A 21,623-nucleotide genomic window follows, 5' to 3' on the forward strand; every position below is an offset into this window, starting at 1 on the left:
AGGTAGGAATTGTGTGGATTCTTGGGTTTTGGACCTTTCAGAATGGCTTACTATAGCCTCTGCAGTCTCTGCACTCAAGTCTACATGTTTGAATGTTTCCGCTTGACTGCAAAGTGCTTCTGGTAACTGTAAGCATTCTGCTAGGTGCATTGCTTTCCCATGGACTGCCTGTTCTTTCTAGCCAATGGCAAATGGGATAGGAGTTAATGAAACATTTGCTCACTGGTGTAAAGCATTAAGTCTTTGTGGCGTTGTTTCAAAGTGCTGGAATACTGGGGCTAAACAGCAAAAATGGCTCTTTTAGCTTGGAGGTCAGGCACTTCTGCCTCCGCTTGGAGGTCAGGCACTTCTGCCTCCACTTGGAGGTCAGGTCAACTGCAGAGAGCCTGCAGCCTGGCTGTCACAATCGGGAAGTGTCAGCAATGTGACTAGCCAGGGGGTACACACAGCGAAGTCTGAAAACTTGCCAAACTGCTCTGGCAACAGATCACAAACTGGTTCCCCACAGGGTCGCAACAGCAGCGCTAGAGTGGAAGCAGTCACTGGGCTCTTTCCTGGAGCACCAAGCCAGCTTGTTACTGAACTTTTCTAACCTTCCTGCCATTACTTTCCACACCAAATGTTTCACATGCTCCTGGTCAGGATTAGAGTCTCTCCTGCAAGGTCTCTGCAAGGCCAGTCAGCTAGATAGATTGAATTCCCTGAATCAAGCCAGGTAAGGAAATGTTTGCTCTTTGAGTAAAGCTAGGGCTAATGAGAAGCAGAGGTGCCTGTAGATGCGGCAGCCACACCTGCTAAAAACAAGGCTGTCTTGAACTGTAATTGTGATGACAGCCAGCGTGGGTATGTTTGGAAAGCTACCTGGTAAACATGAGTCCTAGCTCCCAACCCTGTGCCTTACTGGCACTGCAGCATTATCACCGTAATATCAGCAATGCCTCTTAACGGGACCAACTGTTGACTCTGCTTGCTGGCTGCCAGTGTTGGAAGGGATGGAGCAATGTTCTGCGTTTTGCCTTACAAATACTCTTCTTCAAAAGTGGTAGCAAGGACAGCTCCAGCCTCTTGCCATGGTCTACATGTCCCATTTCATGGAGATTTGTGTGGACTATTTGCTGGTCAAAATTAAACTGCAGAGCCCCATCAGCTCAATGTCAGTGGAGGCGCTGCATCTTTGGTAACACCTGAGGCTACCAGCAGAAGCATTGTCCTACGCTGGCAGTGGTTTGTCTGCTGCTGGCTGCCTTGGAGATGCTGGCTTGTATTTTAACATTGTTGAAATTTAAATGATTCATTTGACAGGCAGGTGAGTGAAACAGTGCCTGAACTCCCAGATTCCAGGTCCTGCTCTCGGCTTGCAGCCTCTCCGTGGCTCAATGAATGCTTGCATTCTGAGTCACTGCTCCATTTAGGTATGTGGCAAATGACCTCTGAGATTCGATGCATTTTGCTAATGATGTTTTGTGGCATGCAGCCTTTTCTCTTCTATTCTCATCATCCCTAAATGAAGTAGACAACCTCCAGGTGAACCTCTGAGCAAAATGGAGTAGTAAGAGCGTTAGTGCTTTGCAGAGGCCACAGAGTTCTTCAGATCACACACACAGAACTGAAAATTGCAAAGACTTCCAAAGGCTGGGAATCTGTTCCACATTTTCTGAACTTCCAGTTAAAACTGCAGAAGAAATGCTGGGTTCTGCTACTGGAGCATAAAAGGTAATTCCTGCCACTTCAGAAGGAAATTATCCAAATTATGTAGAACTAGGGGAAAGCAAAACCTCTCCATAGTTTTGAAAGAAAATACAGGCAGGAGAGTCTTGACCAACAGTCAGCATGGAGATCCTTGCACAGCTAGGTGCGTGAGGTGTTTTAGAGTGTAAAATGTGTTTCCTCCTTCTGTTAGGCATAAATACTTCTATTGTGTGTTATCCTAAAATCCTGACAAACAAAACATGGCCTTCTGGGGAAAATTGTGGCAGTGACCTATGGGGGAGCTCTAAGATTTCTGAGAATCCTTCAGCTACCTCTCGAGCCTCCTGGCAATAAATAGCTGGCCACTTACAGGCCTTGTTCTCCCTTGTGCTTGCCTCCACAAGTTCCCTCTGTTCCTACCACTGGCTTAGCTCGCAGGGGGAACGTTACTGCAGTCAAAGAGCTGGAGCGTCGTGTACACCGGGTCTGAACCTGATGCTTGCAGCTCCGCTGCATGGAGCTCTGTCAGAACTGCTACTGTGGGTGCATTTTGCTCACAGCAGTGACAATGAGGGCCTGTAGCCAAGTGTTAGCTGTAGAGTATCTAGCACCATGTGTGTAGAAACTGTGTTATAATCATCCCTGCAGGAAAAATAGTAGGGTGCTCTGTCCAAAGCCCTTCCAGATCTAAATACACAGAGCATGCTTGAGCTGCTTATCTGTGTTCCACAGTTGGCCAAGCCCCAGTGGGATGAAGCAACTCACCCAAAGTCTCACAGAGTCTAAAGAAGAGGTAGGAAAAGAGCTGAGTTCCCCTTGGCAAGTGCCTTAATCACAAGGCTGCCTATTTAGCTTTTCAGCACTATTTTAACAAGCTGTGATCAAACAGTAGCCTGTCATGAGGGTAAGGCAGGCTTATGGTGCTGGGAGCAGGAGCTGTCTGCTGAGAGCTCCTTCCGTGCAGTTGCCAAGCCAATCAGTATTCTATGAAACAATTTATTTGGCTCTAGCTTCTCTATAACTGTGTAGAAAACCATGAAGGAGTGCCCTAGCTATCCTATGGAGAGAAAGAAATGGACTTAGGGATTTAGGTCCCCAGTAGGAACAGAAGTAATACATAGCTTGCGTGCTCCACAGCAAACAAGCATAATGTAGCTTTGTAGGTACCACCCTAAAGCACTCTTCTCAGTAGTGTTCAGAGCACTGCTTCCCGTAGTACAAGGCTAAAACAACTCATGACTTCACTTCTGTCTTCTCTGCTGCAGAGTTGTTGCCCGTTTCTGTAGCACAGAGTCTGTCTTGTTGCTATTTTCTAGATATGAAGATTGTGTAACAGGGAAATCCTCCTTTTCTCGTTCACCAATAAAATTTATTTGGGGAGTTTACATAATTTCCTGTGCAATGTGTCATTGCTTTACACTCACGCCAAATTAACTTAAAACCTCAGCTGTCGGGCTTTGTGCTCTTTTTGGACTCTTCCAAAAGAGCAATAGAATGTATAGAAAACGTAGAGTCACCCTGATGTCACTTGAGGTGCATCCTTCACATGAGCTGCTGTCTAGTTGATGCTTTTTTGTGTGCATCGGCTATTCTTTCCGCTAGATTTGGGATCTCTTTGCTGAGGTGGCTACAGCGCCTGCATTTTTACCTACTGTCACGTACCAGCCTCAGCACAAGCAGTCATGAGTGTGCAGTAACTTGTTTGGGACAAATCTTACTTGACAGCAAGCCTGTTGGCCCTGACTCGGGGAGTGTGCCTAAGAAGATAAGGAGAATATTTTCATGTTGTGTGCATGCTCCATTCGTGTCAGTCATGCAGCATGGAGTACCATGCGGCACTGATCCTATGCTTGTTTTTCAGGCATTACTGCCAGTAATTGGTGGGAGCATAAGGCTCAGGCCACCTGCAAAGCTGTGTTCTTCATCCCACCAACAGAGAGGAGCTGCAAAATTACATGAGGGAGGAGCAGGGAGAGCCTGGCAAGGTGAGTCCCCTTCCATTAAGGAATGAGTTCTGCAGCGAGCTCAGTGCAGAAACCGTGTACGGCTCCCTTAGATTTCAAGGGGCTTTGAGCCAAGCCCTTGCTGAAGCGTATTTACGTCCTTTCCTGCTTTGAAGCTTGGGGTAAGCATGACGAAAATAAGGCTGATAGAAACGCAGCCCTTGAGTCCACCATGCAGGACAGAGGCCTTCCTTCACCAGATAGTACGGAGAGGTGAGCTTCTGAATAGCGTTTTGTTAGAGGAAGAAAACGGAAAATGTTATTTCTTGAATCTTAACCCTCCCACCCCACCCCGTCCCTTGTAGGATTTTACACAAAAGAGCGCTGCTGTCCCATTCAAACCTCTCTGATGGGCAGCTTATTTTTTCGTTGTCTGTTACAGTGTTATTTACTGCCCCAAATCACGTCTGTGGTTAGAGTTGCTTGGCACTGTCTCTTGGAAAACAGTTACACTTAAGATTCTGCAAAGTAGAAAACCCCAGTAATACACCCCAAACTTTGCCGTTCCCTGGTAGATCTAACAATGGCCCTAAGGATGGTTTGGAAAGACACTTGTGTAATAAGCTGAAGATTGTGTCTGTGCACTCCCGGGGAGCATCTGCGTGAATTCTCCCACCCATGTTAGGCATAGTGCTCTGCTGACTGCGGAGGCCTTAGCTGGAGACAGCCGGAGAAGTTGTGACCGTGCTAGGAGGACAGGTACGCGTGCACACGGGGAGTTCAGTCCTCACTTCACAGGGCTAGAGATGATGTCTGCAGAGGTCCTCCAAAGTGTTTTCTTTCCTAGGGACTGTGCCTTCTTTGGCCTACCTTGCTTGCAAAGGTCTCTGGGGCCAATGAAGACCACATTTCAGAACGATCGATCGGTCGGGCAGTACTTACATTCTTAGGTTTTGATGTGTAGCAGATCTTACTTGGTACTTTTAACGATGAACGTAACACTTTATCCCTGATTAGCACAATCTGTGCTTAGTGCTACAACTCTTTGCTTTATGGCTGAGGGCCAAGACTTGTCACAGCCTCAGGGAAGTGATGTTAGGTGTGCTGTGACATTCAGGGATATATAGGCATATTTTTGCCAACTCAGCATCACTGTTTGACCCTTGGATCTCTGTGATCCATTCAAGAATGCTCCGGAGTTGCAGGACTGGGTTTCCAACAGCCTTGAAAGGCCTCAGATGACGGTATACAGCAGCTTTTGCTGAAGACTGGTGTGCAGCGTCCTCATCTTTCAGCTCCATCACAGTCTACCTAGCACACGCAGGAGGCGGTGAGATGAAGTTCTTTTGATTTTCCATTGCTTGCTTTTCCCCCCGCCCCGCTAACCTTTATCTCCATCTGGCTGCAAACTACTAGCCTTGGTCCTTAATGCTCGTTAAAGCTGCGAGGTCCTGCTTGTGGCGTTGCTGTTCCCCTAAGAGCGGGCTTGAAGTCGTTAAGGTTTTGAGGCTGCGGTACGAGTGTTAGTAAACGCTATTCTGAAACACACTAAATTACAGAGGAAGCTGGGAAGATCCTCGTGTTGTTCCCGTGGCTCGGGGGGAGGCTGCACTACACGTAAAGCGCCTCGAAAGGAGCGGCCGGCCGGCCGGCCCGCTTCCGCCTCGGCACGTGTCATGGCGGCGCGCGGTCACGTGGGCGCGCTCGGCGCTCGGCTCGGCGCGGCTCGGCGCTCGGCTGGCTCAGTCTGGCGCGAGCGGAGCGGCGCGGCGCGGCGGGAGCGCGGCGGGGCCGCGGCGCACTCGGGCCCGGGCGGCGGCGGCGGCGCGCGGCGGGGGGGGCCGGGCCGGGCCGGGCCGGGCCGGGAGGGCGCGGCGGAGCCTGGCGGCGGCGGCGGCGGAGCGGCCTGGGGGCTCCCCCCGGCGTGCGCGGGCCGAGCGGGCCGGGCCGGCGGCCGCGGCGGGGCTATGATGCGCCCGCTGCGGGGCCCCGCACCCCCGTGTGTCCCCCAGGCAGGTCCGGCCCGCGGCTGAGAACCCCCCACCGGCGGTGAGTGCGCGGGGCCGCCGCGGGGCGGCCGGGCCGGCCGGGCCCGCCCGCGCCGCCTCGCTGCCGGCCCCGGGGCTGCCCGGGCGGGCGCGCTGCGGGCGGCGTCTCGGCCCCCGGCGCCAGGCCTGCCGCGGCGCGGGGGCGCGTCGGGCTCTGCCTGCCCCGGCGCGCTTCCTCCTTACAAGTTTTGCTCCTCGGTTTTACGTTTCCCACCGGCTCTGCTTTGACAGTTAAGGGGAAGGCAGGCCTAGAAAAATAAAGTATCCTGCTCTTAATTTTCACGGCATCTTCCTACTTTCACGCTACCTCCTCCATTCTTCCAGGCCTGTTTTCCTGTCTTACCCTGGGACTTCCTCAGCTCTTTAGGGTGTTGAGTAAAGAGCTGCCTGCTCCTTATAGTATAGCCAGTGACATAGAAGACAGTAATTTTACAGGACAGCCTCGCTTTGTGGTTGCCTTTAGGAGCAGCTGTTCAAAGGATTATCTTCCTAGGTAGTAGGCACCATGTGGTGAAGTTTATAGGCTGGGGTGCTTAGAATAATACTTGTTGTTCTGGTTCCTGTGCTGACAGAGGATCTTGTTGCATCACAGCCTGCTGCCGCTGAGCAATCCTAATGAGTTCTCTTCTCCCTTTGCAGGTATGGCCTCACAGCTGCAGGTGTTCTCCCCTCCGTCAGTATCCTCGAGTGCCTTCTGCAGTGCCAAGAAACTGAAAGTGGAGCCCTCTGTCTGGGATGTTTCAGGACAGAGCAGTAGTGACAAGTATTATACCCACAGCAAAAACCTCCCAGCAGCTCAAGGGCAAGCAGGCTCCTCTCATCAGGTAGCCAATTTCAGCATCCCCGCTTACGATCAGAACCTCCTTCTCCCTGCTCCTTCAGTTGAGCACATTGTGGTTACAGCAGCAGACAGCACCGGCAGTGGTGCAACAGCAACCTTCCAGAACAGCCAAGCCCTAACGCATAGGAGCAACGTTTCTTTACTGGAACCATTCCAAAAATGTGGATTAAAAAGGAAAAGTGAAGAGGTTGACAGCAACGGTAGTGTGCAGATAATTGAGGAACATCCACCTCTCATGCTGCAAAACAGACCTGCGGTGGGTGCTGCGGCCACGACCACCACGGTGACCACTAAGAGCAGCAGTTCCAGTGGTGAAGGGGATTATCAGCTGGTCCAGCATGAGATCCTGTGCTCTATGACAAACAGCTACGAGGTCTTGGAATTCCTGGGCCGAGGGACGTTTGGGCAGGTGGCAAAGTGCTGGAAACGTAGCACGAAAGAGATTGTAGCCATCAAAATCCTGAAGAACCATCCTTCCTATGCTAGGCAGGGCCAGATAGAAGTGAGCATCCTCTCTCGCTTGAGTAGTGAGAATGCTGATGAATATAACTTTGTTCGCTCCTATGAGTGCTTTCAACACAAGAATCATACATGCCTTGTATTTGAGATGCTAGAACAGAACTTATATGATTTCTTAAAGCAAAATAAATTTAGCCCATTGCCTCTGAAATACATCCGGCCAATTCTGCAGCAGGTGGCTACTGCCTTGATGAAGCTAAAGAGCTTGGGTCTGATACACGCTGATCTGAAACCAGAAAACATCATGTTGGTGGATCCTGCACGCCAGCCCTACAGAGTGAAGGTGATAGACTTTGGTTCAGCCAGCCACGTATCTAAAGCAGTGTGCTCCACTTACTTGCAGTCACGCTATTACAGGTAAGTACTGACACAGTACTGGCTTCTATATGCTGTGCTGTCAGAGTTAAGCTGATCCTAATGGGATGCTGGGGGGTTCACATTTACAAATACCACTTACCTCTTCTATCTTAAAGTCTAATTCCAGTCGGGGGCGGGGGAGGAAGTGATCAGCCTACCCACCACCTCACATGTTTCCTCTCCACATGGAGATTTCTTGTGAAATTTATATGTAAATAAATAGAACTTCTGCTTTGCAGATGTGATATAATATCCAGTCAAATACTTTCACCTATCCAGTGCAATAAGTTGATTTACCTTATCACTAGTTTATGATGAATGAGTGCAGAGCAAACCGGGGAAGTGGTACGCTACTACTAAGTAGTACACAGTGGCTTGTTTGTCGCAATCTGAAACTGCTCCGTTAGCCATAGCCATTTAAAAGGGATGAAAGTCAAAGGGATGCCAATTTCTTTTGATCCTTTTACTCTGGCCCCATCTAGTGAAGAGTATCTGGGCCTGAGCCCACTTCACACACACAAAACTTCCTGTATCAATACTTGATAAATCGTGCTTTCATGAGACCAGTAGTTTTTAAATGGTTGTGAGCTAGATCTGTGCTTCCTTTAGCAAAAAGTAGAAATGGCTTCAGCCCTACTCCTATCTAAGAAAAAAAAAATCCTTTATTATGGGCAAACTTGTTAAAAGTGAGAGGCTGCATAGCTAAAGAAAGCTGTGCTTTTTCTTTCAATTATTCCTCCACCTTGATTCTGTTAATAGTGTGTATTTCAATATAAATAGAAGTAGACTTCAATAAATGGACGCAGAGAGAACCTCTGGCAACAGAGGGACATGAAAAAGCCTGTGCTGTGTTTTAGGGGTTGCTTTTGGTGGACACAAAACTTAACCAGTATCTAGTCCTTCCAGCTGGGACGAGGGAGAGGACTTAAGACACTCCACCCCACCGTGTGTCTCTGCCCTGCTTGATGTCTTTCCCATCTTCTTAGCCTCAGTTTAAAGCCTTGGCTTGTTGCAGACTTGTTCTGTTTGTTCCTCGTACTCCCTGTATCCTTGTCCTTTGTTTTGTTTTCTGTTCGTTCTGACGCTTAGTACCAGCTTACCATGTAGCTTCTTTCATGCAGTATGCCCTTTTCTTAATCCATTCCTAATGATCTTCTCCCAACTTGTGGGTGCTGATCTTTTCTGGTCTAAACTATTTTTTTAACTGCAATTGTCTTTATGCACCATGGCTCTGTTCAAATGTTTGCTGTCTGAAATGCATTATTAATTTTGTTGTTTTTACATTGAGAGAGATGACCACTGATCAAGAATCTAGTCTATGGGACTTGCGGCAGATGTGGGCAAAGCAGTTTGGGGAGGCGTATGGTGCTTCCCAGTTTCTGATATCACAGAAAAACAGATTTGGCTGATGTGAAAGTAGCAAGGGTTGATAAGTATCTTAAAGGGGCTGTAGGGAAGGAAGCTGCCTACTTTGGCTGCGTATGCTGAACTGAACTGAAAGCCACTTCCTCCTCCCTGATGAGGGGTGACCAACACTGCTAGAAAGGCAAATAACCTAAGGTTAGATGGCATTTAAGACTGCCTTCTCAACTGAAGCTGAAGAATGCTGCGATGTGGAAATCTAATATTTAGAGTATTGTGTAATTAGTTTTAATGGTGGCATTTACTAAAATCCATATTCCAGGAACTTGTGGGGATGGTGTAGAAACCAACTTGTTGTGGGAGACCTGGATTGCTTTAAGCATATTCACATTAAATTAGTTTTAAGGTGGGATCTAAGTTTGAAATTGTTTCAACACTCTGTTTAATAAAACAGTATAGACCAATTCTTGATTTGGTTCACTGTCAGCTATTAAAAATAAACTTCCCTTGTTCTGTGCTCACTTCTTTTTGGTTCTAATACCTGTTGCTGGCACTTACATAATCTCTGTCTCCAGCTGTGTCCCATGTAGTGAAATCTAAAACAGCCAACCTCAGATACTGTTAAGATAGATTTTCTGATATGTGTACCCTGAAGGAATAAGCGGTCCTTTACTAATTATACTCAGTGCTGCGGATCACTAGAACCCTCTTAGTTTGAATGCAATTTTCAGCTCAGAGCAGGTTTAGAGGGGAAAAAATGCAACCTCTGTATATGTAGGAGCCATTGCTTTAACTGTCGGCTGAGAAAGATGCACCTTAAGTGTGCTGCTTGGGCTTGAACTATGTGACAACAAAATGGGGGATGCTGTGCTATACTGTCTTCAATTCACTGATTCAGTTGGATTCAAGATGCACTCAGAGAGTTTTGACTGAACTACTTGATGCTTCTGGCCCTGAGCTAGTAGAAATCTTTCATGTTGCAGGCTAGTTTTGAAGTGCTTGTGCCTCTTAATTCTTAGCACCTTTACTCACATATCACAACAAAAATGCAGATGTGAGGCTTTGGGCCATTGTATATTATATATAGTGACAGCACGGGAAGCGGCTACCATCTTTTGTGGCTGCTGCGCTTCCCCAGGCTGCTGCCGTCCAAATGAGGGGAGGCCAGAAGAGTGCTCCAGTTCCTAATGGCCCTTCTGGCAGTTGGACAGCTTGTATCTGCTTTGATGACACTGCTAGAGCCATGCTTCCAGGTGGGATGTACTATTGGGTTTGTTAGGGCAAGATCTGCAATTGTTCCGCTAACATCTCTGCAGGAGTGTTAAGGCTGAGACTGATTAGTCTCTCCACAGGCGTTACTGCTGCCTGTGCAGAATCCCAGTCAAGAAGGGCAGTGTTACTGCTGTGACGTGGGTGACTTAAAGTGTGAGCAAAAGTGCCTGTGAAGAATCCTTTAGCTCTGAGGCCTGGCATGGTCGAAAGTTAGACTCACTTCGGCAGTCACACTTCTATGCGGTGACTACTTTCTCTTGCAGTGCAGAGATCTATTAGTAGTAATTTTGGATTTGAAAAGTAGAATATATGCCCACTACATCAGATGCGGAAGGGTATGGATGCTTTTGCCCTCCCTAGGGAGGACAAACAATAGAAGGAAGTGGACAGCTTGCAGAAATGAAATTCCCCAGGAAGACTGATCTCCTTGCTGCTCAGAGAGACTGCTTTATCTATGTCCTGTGTTGTACGTAATTACAGCCATCACATGAACCTTACTCAGATCCCAACCTCCTGGTGTTTCCAGTGGGTCAGTTTGGAGGTGCCTAGCTGACTGAAGGTACTGAGCTCAAGGACCGAGCAATTTGGGCCGTGAGAAGGTGGCACTAAGTGTTGAGGGAGCTTGCAGTGTGCAGTAGGATCTCTTCCTTCTGCTTTGGGCTGTGTGCCCTATTTCTGTCCCAGTTATGTTGGCCTGGGAAGCAGCAGTGCATGTTGCCGAATCTAACTTTCTCCACTTCCTAATCCGGCTTTGAGCAGTGATCACAAATTATTCACTGCATTGCTAGTTGCCGTTGTACAAGCCTCATGTTACTATCATTCTTCAAAAGGAGGAGGGCTAGAGACCCGTACATAAACATAGTATGTTTTGAAAGGTTGAAAGTAAGTTTCAGATTTTTTCCACTACTTCTGTGAATCCACTCTCCCCTGAGACTGCCTGGGCACACTTGCTAACCTTGGAAGTCGGAATTTGGCAGGCGCATATGCAAAGAAAGAATGTTGTTGATTTCTATTTCAAAGAGCTTGAGATAGCGAAGATCACTTTAATCTTTGACAGCCCGGCTTTGGAAGTGACCTCGGCCTGTTGTCTCATTTCAACTCCCACCTCATAACACCAGTGTACAATAGATGAGAGAGATTCCAATATACCAGCTCCGTCTTGGAATCAAAATTAAATCAGGTGGCTTGTGAGAAGTTCATTTATTTAGTTTTAAGTTCCAGGGAATACAATGCACAGAATTCAACTTACTATCATTTTGGTATTGAATTTTCAGAATACATGAGTCTGTCTGAGGATGTAGTTAAAGACTAACGAGCTATCACATGCAGCCTCTGTTGACACTAATCTCTCTTTCCATTGGAATCAGTGGGACTTTTTTCCATGCAATTGTGAAGGATTAGCTGCTCTGCTTATTCCGCAAGCCACTTGCATTGTAATTTATGTTTACCGGTCCAAAAGGAGAAAATGTATGCATGTAGCATTCATCATATGATGGATTTGGGCACTATCTGATTTGGAAATTCCTCAATAAGTAGGATAAGTGAGAGGATCACTGCAGTTCATTGATGATGCATAATAGATTAATGGCACGTGGGGTTCTGAAAATCCTTTGTGAATGTCTGCATCATACTCACTGTACTTGTGGAGGCTCAAGTGCTGAAGAAATGGATTCCTCTTGTTCATGCCCGTCTGTTCTGACATAGTTCTTTAAAATATAAAGAATCGGCATTCAAATATCAGACACGTATCCTATTTGCATAACCATTTTATATTATCACATGTCTGAAATTGTTCCCAAGCTTTCCAGTGCCAGGAATAGACAGTCGAGAAGGTAGAAACTGATCAATTGGCAGGTAGAGCAGGTGGGTAAATGAGACCATGACAGTTAATAGAGAAAGCGTGAGAATGATCTAACTGAAGTCTTCCTTCAGTAATCGGAATAGAAGATTGCCGTGACTCTGTTCTTGTGGGGCTCTGACATAATAAAAAAGCTACTTGCATGAAAGCTTAACGATAGAGAGTAGATGTGACTACGTTACAGCAGTCAGGTTGTTGAGATATCTTTTTGGTAGATCTTGCACGTTCTCAGATGCACTGACCGTGGGCAACTGGGACGAGTACATTTGTTTTGGAGACTGGCTGATTGTAATTGTGCACAGTCACCTAAAACAAAAGCTGTGTCTATGTTACCACAGGACAAAGGGTGATTAATTGGAATCATTTCTTGCTATGTACAACCGGCTGGGAGGTATGTTCAGGTTGAACAGTGGATGAAAGTGAGTATGGTCTGTTGACACGTGTACATTATGCAAGGCCTATTTTCAGAATTCTGTAGAAAGATCAGAACTGGTTTCAGAGCCTTTTTTAACAATAGAGATGCATACAGTGTAACATGAGAAATGGCACACAAGCCCTAAGGGCAGGCTACCCAAATCATGTCCAGAAAAGAAGATAGCCTGGAGTTTAGGACTTTTCTGTCTCTTTTTGCACAGGTGTTAATTATTCATGAAGAAAATCAAAGTTTTAATATTTCCTGTACTTTCCAGAGTAAACTCCCGTACCAGCTCACATGATGCTTGCTGTGCTTGGGTTTTGTGCTGTATGCAAATGTACGGGTAGAATTTAGCCTGGCAGAACTGCCTCAGGTTGTTTCAGAGCCATGGTGTGTGAGAAGAGTTGTACTAAAACATCTTTTTGTGTTATGAGTCAATTCCAGACAGAAGTTTCCCTGCAATTTCAAGCTGTTGCAGAAGTAAATCCTTCCTGAAGTTTGAGGGTTTTTCTTTTCCCATCAGACTCTGCTAAGGGCTAGGTCAGACAGGTAGATTTTGCATTAGGTATGGTTGAGTGCACAGAAACCTGTAACACAACCTTGCAAAGCAGTCACAATCTCCAGCTGTGTTCTCTTCATCTGTTTTAAACCTGAAACTCTCCAAACAAACCCTGTATAAAAAACAGTTGATAGAAACTGAGCAGCTCTCTGAAGAGCTTCTTTTTCCGGCTTTGCAGATGCAGTTCTTTTCCACATGAAAGCAGGCAGCCTTCTGTAGCTGGTTACCTGGGCTAATGAGGCCTTCTTCAGAGAGAAGTCTGAGTGCTGCTGCTAGAGCTTTTCTTCTAAATTCTGTTAGGGTAGGTGGTCTGTTGTCTCAGGGGAGCCTAGAGCCATAAATACTCTGTCCTGTGTAATTTAACCAGCTAGTTACCTTATATCAGAGTTGCATAAAGGCTGGCTCGGACTCATTCCCACCTGGAGTTGGAGGCCACTGTGGCAATAAAGCAAAAACAGCCCATGCTGTTAAGTGGAAAAAAAGGTTGGGATCTGTGAGGACACTTGAGGAAACGTCTTCTGCTTTAAAGGGTGTCACTTAGTTTCACACAAACGTACTAGTGCTTTGAGGAAGGAAGGAAGAGCATTATCTAGAGTAATTTATAACAATGAGCTACATGATTTCTAAGCCAAAGATTTCACTTTTTTTTTTTTTTTTTTTTTTTTATAGAGCTCCTGAAATCATACTGGGTTTACCTTTCTGTGAAGCTATTGACATGTGGTCACTAGGCTGTGTGATAGCTGAACTGTTTCTAGGCTGGCCTCTGTACCCGGGAGCATCTGAGTATGATCAGGTGAGAGTGCATGGTGGATGTGGGGATATTCTGGTGAAACCACAGTGATCTGTGTCCAGACCCTCTGAACCCAAAGTGTTCCTACTTCAAATTTCATTTGATATAGATTGCTGTTGTCTGTCATCCTAAACTCATTTTCTGTCTGTGGTATTCCCATCACCTGTTTCTGTCATTGTGCAGGAGAGCCCAGAATTCTGTGTGTTTTTACTCAAGTTTAATGTATTCATCCAATGCATAGTTAATTTACAGTTAATCCCCCTGCCTCCCAAACCCAAAAAGCTGTTGAGATACCTTCCTGTCAAAGCAGAAGTGAGGTGTGTGTCCTGGCTTGAAAAGCCCTCTGTAATTTCATCATGAGGGCAGTTTTTCCACAGAGAGACAAAGCAGACCTATCATTCCTGTCCTGTTAATAGCTACCAATGCCATAATTTTTATGCAAAGCGTGGCCCCAAGCTGTCTCTGAAATGCAGGAACAAGAGTCTGAAAAGGCGTCTTTAATTATTTTTTGCCATGGATACTTAACCTTATTACCTGAACTAGTCGGTTGCCTATAAAAGGACAAAAAGTCTATGTAAGGGGTTTTTTTGAGGGTAGCTTTTCCATTGTGGTTTTTATGGTGATGCCTTGTGACAGTGCTTGGTATACTTTTCCTTATGTGATAAAGGGACCTTTCTCAAATTATTTTTTTAAAACTTCTGTTATATCTTCCCAGCACTGTAAATTTCCAAATGAAAAACACACTGGTACCTCAATGAGCAGAAACAGTTAGAAAATAACCGAGGTACAGAATGGTGGTTTCCTTGCACAGTGAGTTTTGTGTAATTCTGAGAATCTTATCTGGGCATGTAGGTGGGTGGGGAGGAGGCATTTTTTCCATTGCTTAATATACAGGATTTTGCAGTCCTTTGTGAGGCTGCGGGAGGTATGACTTCATGTGGTTGATTTCGATATCTGAATTGCCCCTGAAAAATAGGGATGGCTTGCTTGCTTATTTTCTGAGATTCTGCAGCAGCAAATGAAAGCCCAAGCAGAACTTTTGAAGGGATCTCCCCAGCAATGCAGTTTATGTGCTGGGATGGGGTTTACAGTTATTTTTTTTAAACAACCTTTGACCATAAAGCATGAGTTATATCTCAGAAAAACATGTATATCTTAATTGAACTGATGTATAAATTTGAAAAATGCTAACCTGAAGACACTTCAGGTCCTTGGTGGCAAACTGAATCAACAAATACAAATGGATCACAAGCTGTACCAACCAACTTAGCGCCCTGCAATGCTCAGCTGCTCGAGAACGGTGGAAGAGGAAGAGTTTTGCAAATCAGAAATGAGATGTGTTAAAAGGAACTATATATGATAATTTGGACATAGCCTAGTTACCTTCGCCCTGTTTCCAATCTTCATTTTTATAAGAGGGTTATCACCTTTTTTTCTTAAAATTCTATATAGACTTTTACAGGGAGAGGGCCATTACAAAAACAATGTCACATTTCTCACTGTACATCTTAAGAGGAAATAGTATTAGCAATCCAGGCAACATTTGGAATATTTGAGAAAGCTTATTGTTGTATTTTTTCATAACTTACCATTTTCTTTCCCTTTAAGCACCCATTTTAACTTTTTGCTGTTTTTGCCTCTTAGCTCTTTACCAGTGTCTTGTTGATATCATTGCTGCTACTCAGGTGCATTTTCTATAATTCTTAATTTTTTTTTTTTTGTTACTTGTAAAATGTAGTATATTAAGGCTTTTGAGGATGTAAAGGTCAGATTGAGCTGGAAGTTTGGTCTTGCTTTCTTAGTCAGTGAGAGCTCTGCCATAACATTCTTCTCAAGTGCTCAACTCACGTGCCTAGAGTGTATGTAGCTCTACACACAGTAGTGTTGCTTGGATACTTTTGCCTTTAAGTGTGCATACATATGTGGTAACTTCTGCAGTTATTTTCTCTCCAAGTGTATACTCTTGAAATTGCTGATGTAAAACACTACTGGTTTTACCCAGTGCTTTACCCATGTCCCAGAAGCTTGTAAGCAGTCTGTTCACGTATGGTTAGGCCAAAAAAAGCCATAAAATAAGGCAGATTCATTAAATACCTAAAATTTCCTCAGATAATAAGGTAGAAAAGGTTGAATGTCCTTAAAAATACTTGGAATAGTCCCTTTAATTTTGCAGTTTGCAGTTTCAATTAGCTGAGCATTCTGTATTTACAGGCTATTTCCTGTTCACTGTGAACAAAACTGGCTGATAATTGCTCCCTTAACTATTAGTCCAGTATACTGGGAGTCCTCATGCTTTTCATTTTCTTTCCTAGATTCGCTATATTTCACAAACGCAAGGCCTTCCAGCAGAGTATCTTCTCAGTGCGGGAACGAAAACAAGCAGGTTTTTTAACAGAGACCCGAATTTGGGATACCCACTGTGGAGGCTAAAGGTTTGTCTGTCTCTTTAACTCGTAACTCCGTTTTGCTCATTGAGGACTTGATATAAATTCACATCTAGTTTTAGTGTACTGTGAAAAGATTCCGATTAAAGATTGGGTTCTAAATGCTGTTCAAATATAGCTGATTTGTGTATTTTCCTTCAGAAACTGTACAGACCTCCTAGTGCTTATCTAACAATAGCAGCAGTGAGTGATAGCACCAGCAAAGAGTGGGTGTTAAAGTAATTGAGATAATGGTTGCTTATTACAGCCTGCTCAGTCTTGGTGAAGTATGTCATCTTGTTGTCATCTCCTGACAACGTAAAGAGTGAAATAGAGAGTATTTCATGATGGTGTTTGCTAGTTCAACAGAAATTTGTTTGTATACTGGCAGAAGACAGGAAAGAGTCAGATGTGCATTTATTTTTGCCTTTAAACCTGACCTACAGAATGAAGTTAATTTTGCCTTTCTTCTTTTTACGAAGAAGACTTCCTCTTCTAAATCACAAATACTTCAAATTTGACTCTTCACATGCTTGCCCCTCCGGTTCTTTTGTCACTACTCAAGAAAGCCTTGAAGTGCTGCACTGATCTAGTTGTTAATTCAAGTTTGATAGTGTCTCAACTTTGCAGTGAATGTTCTTCCCAGCGTAGGAAATGAGAACCCATGGCTGTTTTGGGTTTGGCCTGCTAGCAAATTATTTGTTTTAAAGCAAGCAAAAGATTACCTGGCTCAGCTCTTCTTGTTGCTTTTTCTTTATTCTTATTTCTGTACAAGATATCTCAATTTATATTAACAAATGCTTTATTTTGTAGACTCCAGAGGAACATGAGTTGGAGACGGGAATAAAATCAAAAGAAGCTCGGAAATATATATTCAATTGTTTGGATGATATGGCGCAGGTGTGTGGAGAAGACTTTTAACACACAGATAACTATCATTTTAAGTACACACATGAAAATAGTAGTCTACTTCCAGTCAAGTAGTAGGAAAGCTATGCATCTGCAGCTACATTTATAGGATTAGGCCTTTTATTGGACTTTGGAAATCTCAGGGAACATGTTAATAGGCACTACAGATAGTTGTTCTTTTTCATTCCATTTTCAGAGGTAAAATGAAGGAATATCTGGATATATTATAATATCATGAGGCATTGAACCTTAAATATGTTGGTCTCGATTTTCCATTGCTGTTGTAGCTGTTATCATCGCTTTACATCTGTGCAGAGAACGAAGAATCTTGCCGTTCTGATTTGCTAGTCCTTCGTACCCCTCTGCACAGAAGTAAAGAGGACAGTAAAGAGGGCATATCTGCCAGGCAGTGAAAAATGAAGCTTGGTTGATACCTGTTGAATGCACTGACTTCATATTGAGGTGAGAATTCTGTCCGTAAGCTTCACTTCCTTGCATTAGACATGGGCAAGGGAGAAGTTGTGTGAGTTAGCATTGCAGTACCTAAATTAAGCAGGCTAAGAGAGAAAATAAAGATTTCTGCGTAATGTGAAATTATGTAGTTGTTCCGCAGCAATGGATTTGATATTTGCATTAACTGCTCTCATTTTGTTTTCAAGGTGAATATGTCTACAGACTTAGAAGGGACAGACATGTTGGCAGAGAAGGCTGACCGAAGGGAATATATTGATCTGTTGAAGAAAATGTTGACAATTGATGCAGATAAGAGAATTACTCCGCTGAAGACTTTGAACCATCCATTTGTTACAATGACGCATCTACTGGATTTCCCGCATAGCAATCAGTAAGCTTGGAAGACTTATTAAAAGCGCAGAATAGCACATTTCTACTTTCCACCAGTGCTCTTTTCTGCACTTTCTGGCTAATATGAAAATTGTAAAGACATATGCCATGAAAAGACTGTTCATAAGCTTTTTTCATGTTTCACCAATTTGTGAGAGTCAGCAGGATGTTTAACCAGGACTTACCTCACATACATGTACACCTATATTGCTACTTGGCATGTCTCTTTTGAGGTACATTGTATGTAATATATTAATATTACATACAGTTCTGATATTTCCCTTTTGACGTTCTCTTTCAGTGTGAAATCCTGCTTTCAGAATATGGAGATCTGCAAACGAAGAGTTAATATGTATGATACAGTGAATCAGATTAAGAGCCCATTCACAACGCATGTTGCTCCTAATACAAGCACAAATCTGACGATGAGCTTTAACAACCAGCTTAATACAGTACACAATCAGGTAGGTATATCATCCTTTAGCTGTGTTATAGTAATGTAAGAAATGGAGCGGTCTAATTTCGAGCCTTCAGGCCGTGTTCTCATCTGTGAATAACTTAGGTGAAATTAGTTATTTTGAATTAAGGCTTACACAGCTGAACAAAATATGGCCCTGTACTAATAGTATATATATAGTATTAGTATATATAATTCTGTATACTAATAGAATGATGTTGATACAACCTGATTGACCAGTTATTATTTCTACATGAAAGACTCGATGTTCAACTCTACAAACATTGCGATGGCTTTTAAACTTTTCATTTAGCAGCTGTGTTTGATGTAGTTAGTTCTCTTAGGAAATGGGGACAAGCTGCAGCCTAATACAGACTTCTGCAGTTACACATAGCATGTTATCCCCTCAGCTAGTGAAGCTTTATATTTAAATTGTTCTCCAGAATTTGTAATTTGTTTTGAAATTTAACTTTCCAAAACTCAGGCCAAGGCAGTCTCTTTTCTTCGCTTAATCACATTGGCCTGTCAGTCCAGCAGCATAAATAAAGTTGGCGAAGTTCGCGTTTTTTCTCCCAAATTGTCTTTTACTTTTTATCTGCAACCTTTTCCTGGTGCTTTGTTCACAGAATAATCCTGATAGTTTCTGTTGTGTGTTTTGTAACTAGTATGAGTGTCACCTCTGAGTATAAGTCTATATATTTTTGTTTCTAGGCCAGTGTGTTGGCTTCCAGTTCTACTGCTGCTGCTACTCTTTCCCTGGCAAACTCAGATGTCTCGCTGCTAAACTATCAGTCTGCTCTGTATCCATCATCTGCAGCACCAGTTGCAGGAGTGGCACAACAGAGTGTTTCCTTACAGCCTGGAACCACCCAGATCTGCACACAGACTGACCCATTCCAGCAAACTTTCATTGTCTGTCCCCCTGCTTTTCAAAGTAAGTAGAAAAACCCTTTTGTACTGTAGTTTCAATATGATAAACATGAGATGTTGGGCTAAATTGACCACTCTGTGTGTGTTATGCCGTGCTCTTGCATCATATGTGAGTGCAGAATCAGGTCAGACATGTGTAGACGATTTGGTTCTCTTCCACGTCGTGCTTGAACAGGTGACAGTACCTTGCCTGCCTAGGTTGCAGTGTTCATCCAGTTGCTCAACCAGTTCCCCCCCCCCCCTCCAAAACCGAACACAACAGCATTCCTCAGAAAGCAATGAACAGAGGAGCCAGACCTATCTGAAAACAAGAAAGTGTGCGCTATGTTTTGAATGTCAAGAGTAAGTATCTGCTGTTTGAGTCTCAGTTCACGAGCATGGATGCAATCATGTAGTTTGCTAGCAAGTAATAAACAATCACAGATTGCAAATAATATAGTACAAGCGTGGCTGTATTAATCCATGAAAGTTATGTTATTTACATATCTACCTGGACTGTGTTAGTACGGAGAGTTATATGCGAAACAGGAACTGATAGTGTAAGGTTTGTTCTTAGCCTCAAGCAACACAGTATTAGATGTCTGCGTGTGGATGGCTTGTATCTGAAAACGAGACTGCAGACTTGAACAGAGCTAAGCTTTTGAGGACTGGTTGTCCATCATTGCCCTTTGGCATTTCAGGACTGCAAATACATTTACTCCAGCTGGTGTTTTATTAGCGGGCTTTTGTCAAAAGGAACAGCTTTTCTTTTTCTTCATCTGACCTTGTCTTCTGCCCCTCCTGATTACCTAGAAGGAATGTGATTTGGGAGGGGGGGAAGGAAGGAAGGAAGACTAATAAAGCAGCTTAACTATGATTTATTCTTGTCCCTAACAGCTGGACTTCAGGCAACTACAAAGCATTCTGGGTTCCCAGTAAGGATGGAGAATGCTGTCCCAATTGTACCACAAGCACCTGCAGCGCAGCCACTACAGATCCAGTCTGGAGTTCTTACACAGGTAAAAAAAAAAAAAAAAAAGAAAAAAAAAGAAAAAAAAATAAAAACCACCAGGAGCAGTAAACAAACAAACAAAAAACCTCACAGGGTTAACTGCAATCCCTACCACCATCCAGGAGAACTTGATTGCCCCTCTGGTGCTGAGGACGGGTGCAGAGTGGTTCTCCGAACATTCTAAGAGGTTAAATGCAGATCAAGTCTAAGACTGTTTTCTCTCTCTCTCTCTCTCTCTCTCTCTCTCTCTCTTTTTTCCCCCCGGGCTATTGAAGGTCTAAATTATTTGCTATCATGTCCCTCCCTTGTTTAGGGTTTGATTTTATAAAGGGGAATAAATATGTAGTTTCCAGCTGTTAAAATCAGGCTGTATTTTTGCACAGGTGTATTTGCCTTATAGGTAACAGTGTACATTTTGGCCTACCCTTTCAAAATAAGGTAGCAAATTTTGTAAGAAAATAAATCAGTTCTTTGAGAAGTGAGATCCTAGTAAACAGAAGTGGCAATACGGATTACTCATATTATAATCTCATCTTTAAATCAGTGAAATTATTTCTGCCTCCTTCTTGATTAGTTGCATTGTTAGTGTGAAGAAACAGGTAGCAACAACGTACTTATTTCTCTGCTGTTTGCAGTGTAAACAACATGCGATATCAAAAGTTGCAAGTCATGCTAAAAATTGGTATTCTAAACGTTCATATTGTGCCGTAAACTGAAACTATTTTTATTTCCAAAAAAGAATATTGCCTTAATATGTAGTGACTGCCCCATGATTAGCAGGTTTTATACGCTGAAAAATTGTAATTGCCTGTATAATTAAGCACACATTTATTTGCACAGCCTTAATTTCTGCTGACATTAACGTACTTTATTAATTTTACTATGCAGGAAGTATATTGTACTTACTGACCTACTTGTAGAGGAGTAATTGTAGTTTGTTTAGTCCAAATAATTTTGGTGGCATTTGGTGATCTCTGTTTTGTTTAGGGTAATTGTACGGGTGACAGTATCCAAAAAGCAAAATACACTTGAAAGAGGCCCACCTGAACCAAACCCTGCTTTTCCTGAAAGTGCAGAGTGTACATTAAGAATCTAGTTTTTAATTAGACATTTGATGGATTAATATGTGTCTTTGTAGTTTCATCACATATAACTTTGCTCTTTAATGATATAGAAGACCTATGGTGCCTTTTGTTAAATCCCTTAGTTTATCTCTTTCCAAGAGTACTGTACATGAATTCGAGGTAGAGTATTAAACGCGGTGTCCTGCTGGGGGTGAAGGTTGTGTTTTGGCTTTGTGCAGCATATATAAGAGAGAGTAAAACTTGCTCTCTAGGACCCGTTCTGAGAAAAGTGCCGTGATACTTGAACCCTAGCTTGTTTTTATTTTTTAACTGTGCCACTGGAAAGACCCTGT

At 43.8% G+C, this 21,623-nt stretch overlaps 1 protein-coding gene across 4 annotated transcripts in view; it reads left to right on the forward strand.

The window, feature by feature from the left end:
* Window positions 1-222: 222 nt before the first annotated feature.
* Window positions 223-21,623, forward strand: part of HIPK1 (homeodomain interacting protein kinase 1) — a 31,469-nt gene continuing 10,068 nt past the window's right edge. For 2 of the 4 annotated variants that reach the window (XM_068918664.1, XM_068918667.1), the window contains exons 1-9: window positions 5,538-5,681; window positions 6,320-7,397; window positions 13,533-13,656; window positions 15,966-16,085; window positions 16,890-16,976; window positions 17,645-17,829; window positions 18,130-18,292; window positions 18,997-19,219; window positions 20,092-20,213. In XM_068918664.1, coding sequence (XP_068774765.1) covers window positions 6,322-7,397; window positions 13,533-13,656; window positions 15,966-16,085; window positions 16,890-16,976; window positions 17,645-17,829; window positions 18,130-18,292; window positions 18,997-19,219; window positions 20,092-20,213 — 2,100 coding nt within the window. In that variant the 5' untranslated portion in view covers window positions 5,538-5,681; window positions 6,320-6,321. Of the gene's footprint in view, window positions 1,714-3,550; window positions 3,675-4,819; window positions 4,963-5,537; window positions 5,682-6,319; window positions 7,398-13,532; window positions 13,657-15,965; window positions 16,086-16,889; window positions 16,977-17,644; window positions 17,830-18,129; window positions 18,293-18,996; window positions 19,220-20,091; window positions 20,214-21,623 lie in introns of those variants that run through there. The other 2 variants (XM_068918665.1, XM_068918666.1) reach the window with 2 other exon arrangements.

This window comes from Struthio camelus, chromosome 24, assembly GCF_040807025.1.
Source record: "Struthio camelus isolate bStrCam1 chromosome 24, bStrCam1.hap1, whole genome shotgun sequence".
NCBI lineage: Eukaryota > Metazoa > Chordata > Aves > Struthioniformes > Struthionidae > Struthio > Struthio camelus.